Raw genomic sequence first — 13,221 nt, forward strand, 5'->3', positions numbered from 1 at the left:
GGTAGTTAGAGTAGAGAGGTGCGCAAGTGCAACGAGTAGTGGCAGACATGTGTTCATTTGTGGTACTATATATGCTTATTTTGGATAAATCATTGACGCATTCAGTTTTTCCGGCGGCCCCACCCACCCTCCAACTTTGATTAATTGATTGGAGTACAAAGTTGCATTCATGGAATAAAATATCTCTGTTAAATTCTATAGTAAGTTTCGAATTAATCAGAGATAATTCAACTAATAGTTTCCATAATAGTTATTTCACATCTTACAAATAGTTTTAAGCTCGTGAGTTATCTACTATACTCCGTACTTAAATTCTTGTCGTTCTCCAAACACCTTAGGATTAAAATCCAACTTTAATTGATTTTTGTTTGACAGTGTTTTTTTTAACCAATTGTTGGTAGTGGGATAATTTTCTTATAGGTACTCCGTAGTGAGTAATGGGATAACATTACTCCGTAGTATATTATATACTTATAATTTGTGGATAATGGGTAAAAAGTAAGGTGAGAAAAATAATAAGAATTGAATGAGTTCATTCTATTTATGGAAAGAAATATGTCAATTGCGTAAGTAATACTTTATAAGAAAAGTGTTTTTTTTTTAAATAAGAAAAGTGCGTTAATTAAATAGGGAATGGGAGCTTTTTTTTTTTTTTTTAGTCGGCGTCTGGCCTTTTTATTTATGATTAAATTATTAAGCAGTCATCCCTTAAAAAAAATAATAATAAATAAATAAATAAATTATTGAGCAGTCATAAAACATGTATACTTAATAATGAGTATCACTAATTTTATTTTTTATTTTTTATATTTTATAAGTGAAAGTACTTTTATCCTTGTAATTGTTTCTCAAATTATTTCCTTATGCTATACAGTACAAATCAACAATACTCTCTCCAATATTGGGAAAAATAGTCTTCTTATTTTCACCAGCCGCAGAGAAATGGTCTTTTTTTTTTTTTTTTTTTTTCCATGAGCTTATAAATAAACTAAAACACATTATTAAAGGAAGATAAACTATTATTAGCTGTGGTAGCAAGGATATACGCCTTGTGAACTTGTTCCCTTGAACATTGTGGATGCTTCATCTTGTAAAGGCTTTACTAGTTCGGCGAATATCATCCACCGTCCATAAATGGCTGACATCAGTTACATTTTCCTCCCTGAGCATCTTTCCGAGAGAAACATAGTCCGTAGAAATTGTGATATCCTGCAATAAACGTTTTGCTCCCCACCGAATACCTTCAAGATACTCCTTGCTCCCTCTAAGAACTCAAATCTTTGTTGCACAATCTTCATATCTATTAAAACAGTTACATATTAATTGTTTCTATTATGATCATAAATATTACGAAGTAGTTGTTTAAATTTTATATGCAATTCGTTTATATCATCTGAATTATTATATAAAATATTTATTGAATAATGTATATGAAGATAATTAGGTTTTGGCATGACTCAGCTAGCTTTTTTTCTTAATGATCAAGGTGTGCGTGAGAGTGCGAGTGCGACGTACCCCTCCAAAGGTCCAACCCCACGAAGAAATTAAAGAAGCTCATTACACACCAAAGAAATCAATGATCATAGCATTAGGTAGATATGGAATTTAGCGTCATAATAGTAACATTCCTTAATTACAGGGAAAAAGAAATACCCTATTGTCCTTTTCCATGATTTTAACACATTTAAGTCTACATCATCTAATAATTCAATGGCATTGCCTTCAATGGTCATCAAATTATTGTACACCTTGCTGATGAATTGATTTAAAATACTACCTCTATTTCGCATTAATTGCAATAAAAGGATATTATTTGTGAGACATAAAATTTTTCTTAGTAACATACAATACTTTAAAAAATGCTTAAAATAAAATAATAACAATAATACTTTATCGTGAATATAGATAATTTAGTTTGAGCCAAAAGAGGAAAGACGAACATGAGCATAGCTGCACAAACTGTTCTTACGATCCCTAAGTCATCATGAACGTTTCACATATATGGTTACTTCCGAAAGTAGAAAAGGCAATCTAAGGGCCTGTTTTGTTTTCTATTAGTCAATGAAAATGTCAAACTAGCCGTTAGTTTATTGCAGTAACGTGGGCATGTTCATGTGCAAATATGGGCGATACCATAAAGAGACGTAGGTAGTAGGGTTGTTTGCTAATTAAATCCCCTAGTTCGTTGTCAGAGTGCGCGCATTTAGCCGTTAATTTAACTAAAATCTTGACAAAGATAATTAATCACTCTATAACTTTAATTACAGTTTAATTTGGCATTGCCATAATCTAATTCAGTTCATATTCTTGAATGCGACTTTTTCTGAATGACATTGCTGGTGTTGTACTGATAATAGCACGCTATTGCTGAGAATTATACAGCACAGAATGACAAAAGTGACAATGCTTATTATGGTTCGTGGTAACATCAGAATGGAAATCAGATTATTAAGAGCATTATCAGCATCTCAAGAATGAATGTTTCACGATTGAAATGATAGGAGGGCGAAGCTCTTTCAGTTTCTTCAAGCAATCGATTCAATATCCCTCCATGAGTGCCGGGAGTCTATCAATTCCTGTCTATTTACAGTATTTCTTGAACCAAACTCCGATATTTAGGAAGCTTTCAAAGTCGGATTGTGGTCTGCAATGAAGACAAGGAGGGTCAGGAGTTACTATTGACAAAACTCATGGACCTTTACAAGTACATAAACTTAACACAAACTTGTTTTGGGCTCAGTCAGACAGTCACCCAACATTTCATAAATGTCACCCCTATTTTGTCATCCCAAATCACATAGAAAGTGCTTCACAAAGGGTTGACATACATGTGATTAGGGGAGACATTTATTATTATATACCCTTTGTATACAAGATATATGACAGGCTGCTTACTTGTCAATTGCGTGATTATCTTCCGGAAACACAAATATCTTGACTTCAACTCCTCTTTCCTTCAATGCCTGTGCATACTGTACTTGTACAAAAAGCAACATGTCATTGTTTTAATATTTAACATTAGAGTTGAGCGAGGGCACGATTAAAGAGCATCCCAGAGCAGAAACAGAAAACAAATCAAACACAGTTTAAATGCCTCAAAAATATAGTTTGGGACAAATTGCCAGAACTTAGAAGTTTGTACAATTTACAGGAGCAGATACTTTGCTTGGACTAATCTTATGCCAAAAGTTAATGCCAAGTTATGTTGCAACTGATATTTGATCATATTAACAGACAGTATCTTGAATAAACACCCATATTTTCAATATATACCCATAGTACATAAGACCATGAGCATTCTGATTCTAACATAGCCACAGCACATAAGAATAATTGCATAAAAATAGGTGCTAAAGAACAATTAAGGCAGTGAACAAAGAATGTTACCTGTAATCCATTGCTGGATGGAACTCGGAGATCCTTAGCACCTATTAGGAATATAGTGGGCGTTTTGACCTGCAAGATAGTTTGTATATACATCAATATTTGATTTTTTCTTTGAGGTGCAAAAATGTACAGAATTGATATGTTAAAGCAGTTATTCATAATTTGCAATGTTTACTCCCAACATATATTGCAGTTTTACTGAACAGTGGGAATAGATTACCAGTACATGCAAAGCTATAGATTGATCATTTTACTATTAATATGCAATTGATATATCATACAGAGTACATGCAATGCACTTTATGAAAGGGCTTGTGGATTGTCATTTTTCAAAATTTTAGTCACCACGTTAGCCATGCTTTTTTGAAGATCATTTACCTTGTTGATATGCGCAATGGGAGACTTGTCATAAAGGACACTCAAATGTTCCTTTGTGGGTGCACTAGTAAAGTGCGCTATTCCCTCTATCCCATACGACTCCACAAAACACCAGTCGGGGATATCACTAGTACTGACCATTGAAGCGAGGTTACATACAGGATTCCTGGCTGCTGCAGCAGCAAACTTTTCAGGAGCCTGCAACAGGTAAACACCACACATAAGACAGCACAATGTCACAAATCTGTTATTCAGTCACAACTCACAAGGAAAGCCAGGGGACAAAAAATCCTAATGCCTGTGGATTTCATAGAGAAATAAATCAGGGCATCATCCCAGTGCCTCTCAGAACATCCTGCCTACACAGGTCATGAGAATTAAGAAGTGGGTTCATAAGCTTCGCCCTTGCAAATAGAGAGGCTCTTCAAAAAATATAAGTATAAATGGGTTCGAGATTGTTGTTGGGAATATTAAGCCTTAAAGGAAACAAGGGAAATAGTGGGGAGGGGGGACCAACACCTGTCCAATGAGATGGGTGGTCAGAAAGCCACCATGAGAACCACCCAAAACAGTGATTTTAGTGGGGTCCACTAATTTCAAATCAATAGCGTAGTCTATTGCTGTGAGCACATCACCAACATCCTGCATCAAACCCGGAATAATAAGGCCAAACACAATACTAACAACTCAAATATGATAAACACAAACTGGACAGTTGCCAGCACCTGACATCCTATTTTCCCGGGAAGAGACTGTAGTGCTTCTTCACCAAATCCTAACGAGCCTCTGTTATACATCACCAAGAAAATATAAAAACAAAAGTCAGATCTTCAGAGTCTCTGGAACCATTTAATAAGTATAAACTAAAATTTTGCAAAATCTAATGTCTGCCTAGAGTTTGTCAAAGTGCCATAGTGATATATTACAATACAAACACTACTTTCCCAGCTCATATATTATTAGGTTTCCAAGGGTGGTATTCAGTTTTCTCCATACCATCTAAGGATGTCTCCATACAAAGCAAAGAAGAGCATTCTATAACTTTTAACCTCTACCACAAAACTCGATGATGCAAGCGTTGTTCTTTCATCTATTGCATACAATATCTTATGGTTACTGCTGTTGCTCAATTTTAATAATATGATTGTACTCATGCCTTACCTATAATTTACAATTAGTAAGTTATAACCAATTGAAGAGAGAAATGCCAATGACTTAGAGAAGCCTGTTGTTGCGACAGAGTGTGGCCCCCCATGAAGAACTACAATCAATGGGTTACAGGAGTCACTTTTCTCCCTTTTGGCAGACACAAATATGGCTTCAATAGGTTTGGAAGCACCTGCAAAAACAGAACCAGAATTTAAATTATTGGGGTAAATAACAAGATGAGCCATGACCAAATTAAAATGTAAAAAAATGCACAGAACGAGAAAGAAAACTAAGCAAAAGATAAGATACAATTCCCAACAAATCATAGCAGTATCTTTCTACTTGTCTGCTTCACTTTAAAAGCAAACTAGGGGCAACTACAGAACTTGGCACTTCCTAATTGCCTAGCATTAGAATAAGTTGATCAAAAACTGGATATGTCATCCAAAACAAATTACTCCTATAGTTCTATCATAGTATCTAGGAATAACCACTAGATTATCAAGTATCAAGTTTAATGATCAAGCACCATAAACCTCACAGGCTTCTGATTGGGCTGTTTGAGAGAAGTTGCTTGGTCAAACAACAAAGGAAAATTGACTACTGAATTTATGAGAATAAGTACAATTAACATTTAATCAGTAATAAGTTAGCAACAGTCTCCCAAAAAAGGAACAGAGCAAACTTTTAACAGCTCAGCACTACTATTCAGCTTCAGCTTTAATTAGACATCTCAGTGGCTGTATCAAATAATTACAATCCATATTTAGTCATAAATATCATAACCTGAAGATAAACCATAACATATTTGATAGCTCATGCAATTTCTTAAACTGGGGGGGGGGGGTATTTCGCCTAAAGATAAAAGGTCTGTACTTGCATTTCGAAGCTTTTTATTCAAGAAGCAAGGGCCTGTATTCATTTTAACAAGACATTTACAAGCTACCTTCTGAACCGTCCCTCACAGGAACCTTCATAATGCTGAACTGAAGGGGAGACAACAAGGATTCAACCTGTAATCACATTTAAATACTCATTAATAATGCTGTACACACCTCTACAGTCATGCAAATGCAGGAATGAATGCATCAAATAAATAGTGAACCTCCTTGGAGCATTTGAAAGCAAGGCCAGACACATCTTGCCAACTCCATGAAGCACTTGTAGAAGATTCTTTATGAAGCAAACCATATTTGATTTCTGGAACCTCTACTGGGCTGCTACAAACTGAAAATAATCTCAAAGCTAAGAATTGAGGGGAAAAAGTGCATTCACACAAAAAAAATAAAAGAGAAAGATAAGTTTAAGAAAGACTTAATGGACATACTAGCAATGATATTATCTTCATCAAGGGAGAGAAGATTCCATGAAGATGTAGAATCATGGGGTGTTAAGCGTAATACGTAGCCACTGTAAGATGAAAATTATATATTAGGTAATCAATCAGTAGAAAAGAATTAGCAGTGAGACTGAAACCTTTTGCTACCTCAGTATATCCACAGAAAGTATTACTTGGGTACTTCCCCATATGGAAGATAAAATGACAGTACGCCCATCAGAGAGCCATGGATTCGTCAGGAAGCTGGAGCAATACAGCCCAGGGAAGCAACTGTCCCCAGGACACATCACAACAGGAACCTACAATGTGAGAACAAGCATGAAAACACACTCAGATAAGAGGAACAAAGCTCACCATTTTCTTTTCTGATTCAAAAAATCAATTATATATTGCAATTTGTTGACTTTGTATACCATTCCGTTGGAAATAGATGAATATCATAAATACATTATGGTTTTAGAACTATATCAGCCATATTTTTATGCTCTAATGGAAAATTACATCAGCTGTCCATAACATGTCATTGTAACTAAAACTACCAATCTACCATATAAGTACGAAGTATATAGTTGTATACCCTATGACAGTATGGTACCATGCACATATTATTGGACCTAGCTAATAAATTAATACTAATAGTGGGCAAGTACACTGTGATTTCAAGACTTACTGTAAACCAATTGAATGATTTTTTCCTGAAATAACCACTATTTGTTTCTTAAGTTTCAAAATTATTATTATATGAAGCATGCACATACATCGCTTTTGTTGCACGAAAATTTCATCATATGTAGGATTTTGAGTCACAGATTTTATAAGTTTTACTTATTTGTTGACTATTCACGCTACTACTGAGTACTGAATACTGATACTTTATTAACGTTGTCCGGAGTCAATTACATACTAGAAGTTTTGTTTATGAATAAGTATTTGTTTCTTAATTACTTCTATTATGGTGGTTTAAGGAAGGGTCTTGTTGTATTATATTTTGACATAGTTTATATTATATTTTGACATAGTTTATCAACATTTAGTTATATTCCTAGTAGAATAATCTAAGTTTTGGGATATATCATATTATTCATATACATGACTAATCCTAATCCATTTAATTTGGTCATCATCACTTTGATATTTTTGATACATGTGATTCGGTCTCAAACAATATAAAGTTTCTAGGCTTCTTGTGAAACTTAAGGACCTCTATAGTTCTATACCCCCATAAGAAAGGTAACAAGGTCTAGGTAAGACAAAGCATCTTAAGACATGATAGCAAAGGGTGGGTCAAGGCATAAATGAGATGGCTTTGGGAACCAAGTAGGCCTCTTGGGCATCTTTAGGAACCAAGGAAGCACCTTGAAACATAATCTTAGAAGGTCCAAAAGTGTTCTCTGGAGGCCAAATAGGAAGACACACGAAACCTGACCATTTTATTTAAGAGCTTTCAGGACCTAGTGTCGAAAACTCAAGAGATAGTAAGGGATGCATCCCGGGGTTATATAATGTTGTTTGGAAAATTGAACCATATACGACCAATAGTTGGTCACGTAAAAACCCGTTATGGCCTTGGGTTTATGAAGAGAGGTATTTACATAAACAGCTAAATTGACAATTTAAAAGCAAAATAAACTATTCTAACCACCCAAATGACTTCTCAGAGCGTTGTGAGATTCATGGATAGCACCTAAAAAAAAGTTGAAAATTGTCCAAAACCAATCTCGGGAAAAATTTTACAAAATTGAAGTGAACGTGTGGGGTATCCCTCAAGGTCATATAAGTTGTTTTGAACCATAACATGCCAAATAATGGGTCTATCAAGTCCCGATAATGAATTTGGTTCAATTATGTGACTATTTCGAAATTATGTTGCATTGGTAACAAAGAGTTCAAGGAGATGGTTCTAATTATCAACCCTTCATTGGGTTATCAATTAATACCCAAACTCCTCGACCATTCATTACTAACTTTACAATTATGTTGCTGTCTTGTTGATGCACTGGGTGTCTATATTTTACTATATTGGTATTTATTACTCAACAACAATAATGTTGACTTTGGCTAATTGCTTACGATTATTATGAAATAAAATGAATTATTATTTAGATGTCAAAGTATCCGCAACGTACGGAACATTATCTCATGGTTGGCAACAAAAATCTCACAGGGATGGCATAGCCTAATAATTTGTATCCCGAAAGTTGAGACTTGGAAGGATGGAGGATGATAAAAGAATAACTACTTAAATTTGAAATTCAAATTAGAATTTTTCTTATAGTAAAGCTCTAAAATATGTTCAAGAAAAATTCTCTACAGTTTATAAAAATTGAGGCATTAAGGTCTATATAAATATCAGTGTTAATGATCAGATACAAGTATTTGATGTGCAATAAATCAACTTAAATAAATGATGCATACAAAGTAGTTAGCATACATTGCATATATTACACCTCACGCGCAAGACAACAAAAATAAGGATGGTAAGAGACTAGTAGGAAGTTAAAAATTTCAATGCTCACCATTATCTTTTCTAATTTTAAAAAACCAATTATATACTGCAATTTGTTGACTTTGTATACCATTCAGTTGTAAATTGATGATGTTATCATAAATACATTGTGGTCTTCAAATTATATCAGAATGATGATATTTTTTATGCTCTAATGGAAAGTAATTAATATGATGACACTCACCCTGAGATTCTTTCACATCACTTGAATGGAAAAAACACAAAAGAGAAAGTGGAAAGCAGTTCATATGAAACAATTCTAAGAATAAATTTACTACCTCCGTTTCATATTTTTTGCAACTTTGAAATATTTTATATCTCACAAATAATACTCCAAATTTGCAAAAAATATGAAACGGAGATAGTATATGAAAGACCATCTCATAAAAAAAATTAACATTGCATAATAGTACGCCTCACCACATCAACAATTTTGGAGGATAAATTTAGATTTCCATCAGTGGGCCAATCTATACGATGTAGTGAATTCGTAGCTGAATGTGCTCCTGAGTCAATAGAAGCTTTGGCAGACAAGAAGATAAGGAATTTGCCATCAGGACTGAAAAGATAAGGAAAAAACACATCACATAAGAGTCTCAAGATTATAGGTAGTCAGTAAATTTTTAGTTCTGCAAGAGGCTTGCTTGACATTCAAATCAAAACCACCCTTGCCCTTACCCTTACCCTTATAATTAACAAAAACCAGAGAGCAAACTGAACATGTGAATACATTTTCATATACATATTTTCACAGAAAGCACATTTTGATTATAAAACTAGATACAATCTAGAGTTGATAAAGCATTCTAACAACTACATATGTAAAAGTTTTGCTCATTAAATTCTTGAATCTTCTCACACAAAGCATTCCATTGAACGCTTGATACACAAATCATACCTGAACATAGGAGAGAATGCACTATTAATTCCCTGAGTCAATATCACCACCCCCGAGTCTTTGTTGCATCTGTGAGACATGAACAAACTACGTCAAATCAAGTGCAGATACATGTACCAGCTCAACTTATGTAATGATTATGAAAGGATAGTCAGGTGTTAAAAATAGGGGGCAGATTACTGAGCAGATAGAAGACAACCCACCTATGATCAGCATCATCACCTGCTAACTCATTGAATGGACTGCAGGCAGCATACATAGCACATGGTCTATTATAGCAGTACTTCATGCCAAGTTTTCTTGAATCTGATGACCACCCAACAAAGATCAATTTTTGTTGTGAGACTTTTGGTGATGGAGCCCATACAGCTTGACCAACGCTCAATGAATTTTTAATCCCTTCAACGGCACGTACCTCACCGCTGCATAACATTATAATTACCAACATTTTAGATATACCACATCATGGTATAGAATGCACACATTTTTCCCCCATCTAATTCAGAAGATGATGCAGAACCTGTCAACATTGAGGACAAAGAGTGTAGGCCTCCTTTTATTCACATACGTTTCCCCCCATCCCTCTTCCCAATCCCCGAGGGCTTTCCAGCTGTTACAATCCTTATCACTGGAACTTTCACTCTTTAAACCAAATGTATTAAACATTGGTTTAGGAGGGGAAGGCTCCTCAGCAACATATGCAATAAGTGTTTCATCAGAATTCCAGGAAACACCTTCAAACCTGGTAGACAGAAACAATAGGGAAAAAAAAAAAAGGATTACTGCTTCAGCATCAGGAAAATTACGAGAAAATAAAAGCTAAAAGTAATAGAAAAAAATATGTCAAGACCGAAAATGTAGTAAATGCCATAATCTATGTGTAATGAACTTAGAGGTAATAATGTGAGGATCAACCATTACCATCCATCAGAGTAGACTGAACCATGAGTAGATTGGGGAATATGAAACTCCTTCTCCAAGGCTGAAGGGCCCCATATTTCAAGTTTGGTGGGAGAATCATTCTCAGGGTTTCGAACCATAAGAAGCTTTGAACCTGATGGTGAAGGCACCATTAATGCTACCCCTGACAGCTCCAAGGGGAAGGGGGACCATTCGAAATTGATGGGCTTGTTTCCATCTTTTCTTATAGAAGCAGATATTAAAGACTTTCTCGACTTATTTGCCAACAGATTTGACTGGTTAATAGAAAACATTGCTTTGGAATCCTTGCCTGCACAAGTTTATGGGATGAAAGAACAACTATACTACAGATAGAAGTATGTTCTGAAACGATTAATAAATCAGCAATTGTCCTGTTAAGGCCAAGTAATGAAAATTGAAGTTGTACCTGTATTTGATTTGAACACCCAGGCTTTATTAATGCTAGGAATGCTAGTAAATTGTAAAAGCAATTTCGACAGAGAATCATATTCTTCAACCATGGTTGAGTCCAAGCCCACTGGCAACTCCTTTGAAGGTTCAGCTACAGAAACATCCATTGCTGAGACGATTGACAACTTTTTGCTACAATTGATTATAAATGATAAAATCATAAGGTAGGCAACAAAATGCACCTTAAACATTTTTCAAATATTGTAAATTTGAAGGTACAAAATGTCAAAAATGCACAAATGAGGGAGGGTATCTTTACAAGTTCACATCTTGTGCAAATGTGCAAGAAAACAACCAACAGCATCAGTCTAGGCCTTAAATTACTCCATAAATGAGGTTGAATACCAAGGGCTGTTTGCTTGCTACCCCAGTATTTCTAATCATCTTATTCTTTCGTCCCAAATCAGATACCTTAATACCAAAGCAACCTTGGCTAGGGAAATTCCCAATGTTCAAGCTAATTATCATTATATCAATCTAAACAGACCAATTAAAACTAACCTTCTTATATTCTTATACCCTAATTGGGTGTATCAATGCCTACTATGTTCTCAGCCTTTAAACAAACCTAAAACAAACTCAAGTGGAACCAATCAAGCTAACAGACCGATTATGCTACTATTATTTAAACTGTCAGTTACCCAGTGAATTTCCTACAATTTTCAGTTGGAAATAATCTCACATTTCAATCCAGAAACACATTAGTAATCAAAGTTCCAATTTTCATTTCTATAATAATCTTTTCCACCCAAGATCACCTTTTTAATCAGAAATATCCACTCATTCTAATCATTCAAAGTCAATTGAAAGAATTGCTAAGAAAAACAAAAAAAAATTATGCAAATTGACCAGCACTAGAATTAATAGATGCAGAATTTGTGGGCATATATAATCCAATACAAATTAATCAAAATCAGAAAGTTGGACACTTTGATTGTCAAAACAGTTAGCAAAGTACAGATAATATTCATATTAAGGAACATAATTGAACTTAAAAAAAAAAAAAAAAAAAAAAAGTCAAAGCAGTAATCAGTAGTTAACTAGTTAAGTGAAATGGGGTCAACACTGTGCAGTGAACAAAGGAAAAAGAAAGCAAAAGAAGTACTTACAAAGAAGAACGAGGAAGAGTGATCGAAGACTGGGAGTGAGAAAAGGAAAAGGGTGGAAATAGGGGACCCAATTTCAGTGGATTCAAATTGAAGCATCCACTTTTGATTGAGGATGCGGAAGCGATATACCTTGTCATTCGATGCTTGATGCTTCCCATATCAGAAGATTCTATCGTGCTGCACCTACCTACTTGTATGTTACAAGTAAATTTCCAGGGGCTTAGAGAGACCCGAGGGATATAGACGAAATTTGATCTAGTTTTTCGGTAATATTAATTCTTCTTTTAACAAGACCTTTTATGGGTTGATATCAAGGTGGAAAAAAAGCCAACAAGGCCCGGAAAGGTGGTAATGGGCTAATGGCTAAACTCGACTTTGTAGTCCAACATTGGGTTGGACTGTAATTGAGAGTTAAGGGATTAGATGAGCAATCAATTTATAAATCAATCTCATGCCTTAATTTGATTGATATTTGTCACTTTTAATCGGTATGAGTGTATATGATTTTAAGTGGCTAATCTGTGTTCGCCATGAATTTTACTATTTAGAAGATGAAAGAGGCTACCTTTGGCCCATTTTATCGATCATAGCTCAATTTACTAGACGTCTTCATACAAAAGTAAATATGTGCGTAATTATCCTGTTTAAAGTTCATATTCTCAACTTCTCACTATCAATTATCAAAGCTTTCTACTTTGTACTACTTTGTATTAGACTATTAGACCACCAAAATGTAAGCGACTTTAATCTTTCAGGTTGTATTTACTAATGCTTTCAGTAATTGATCCCAGAATCATCTGAAATCGGGAGGGACCTAATAATGAATGAGATCCAATTTTTTCTATGACCAAATCTAGTAGAATTCGAAGTAATAGTTTTAGCTCATTTAATTAGGAAAGAGTGCTAGAAATAATCTGGTAGAAATAGGATTTAGCTATCTATCAAATTCACATGATCCCTTGTTTAATACCCTGTATCACTAATTGTAGTCTAATAATTATTGGCTAATCTCCATTATTGCTACCCATTTTCTAACTAGACAAACGTATTAGGCTAATCAATA

General features: G+C 34.6%; 1 protein-coding gene across 1 annotated transcript; it reads right to left on the reverse strand.

The window, feature by feature from the left end:
• Window positions 1-2,214: 2,214 nt before the first annotated feature.
• On the reverse strand, window positions 2,215-12,356 carry LOC110718543 (acylamino-acid-releasing enzyme-like). The gene is made up of 18 exons (XM_021897391.1): window positions 12,159-12,356; window positions 11,006-11,181; window positions 10,579-10,888; window positions 10,178-10,399; window positions 9,861-10,079; window positions 9,658-9,726; window positions 9,180-9,318; window positions 6,401-6,552; window positions 6,242-6,324; window positions 6,020-6,141; window positions 5,861-5,927; window positions 4,927-5,104; window positions 4,491-4,551; window positions 4,285-4,407; window positions 3,766-3,963; window positions 3,388-3,456; window positions 2,896-2,972; window positions 2,215-2,644 (listed from the first exon to the last, which is right to left on the reverse strand). Exons 1-18 carry the CDS (start codon window positions 12,314-12,316, stop codon window positions 2,581-2,583), a joined length of 2,487 nt encoding a protein of 828 aa, XP_021753083.1. The 5' UTR covers window positions 12,317-12,356; the 3' UTR covers window positions 2,215-2,580.
• Between the last annotated feature and the right edge of the window lie 865 nt (window positions 12,357-13,221).

Source organism: Chenopodium quinoa, unplaced genomic scaffold (assembly GCF_001683475.1).
Source record: "Chenopodium quinoa cultivar QQ74 unplaced genomic scaffold, ASM168347v1, whole genome shotgun sequence".
In the NCBI taxonomy this organism is placed as follows: domain Eukaryota; kingdom Viridiplantae; phylum Streptophyta; class Magnoliopsida; order Caryophyllales; family Amaranthaceae; genus Chenopodium; species Chenopodium quinoa.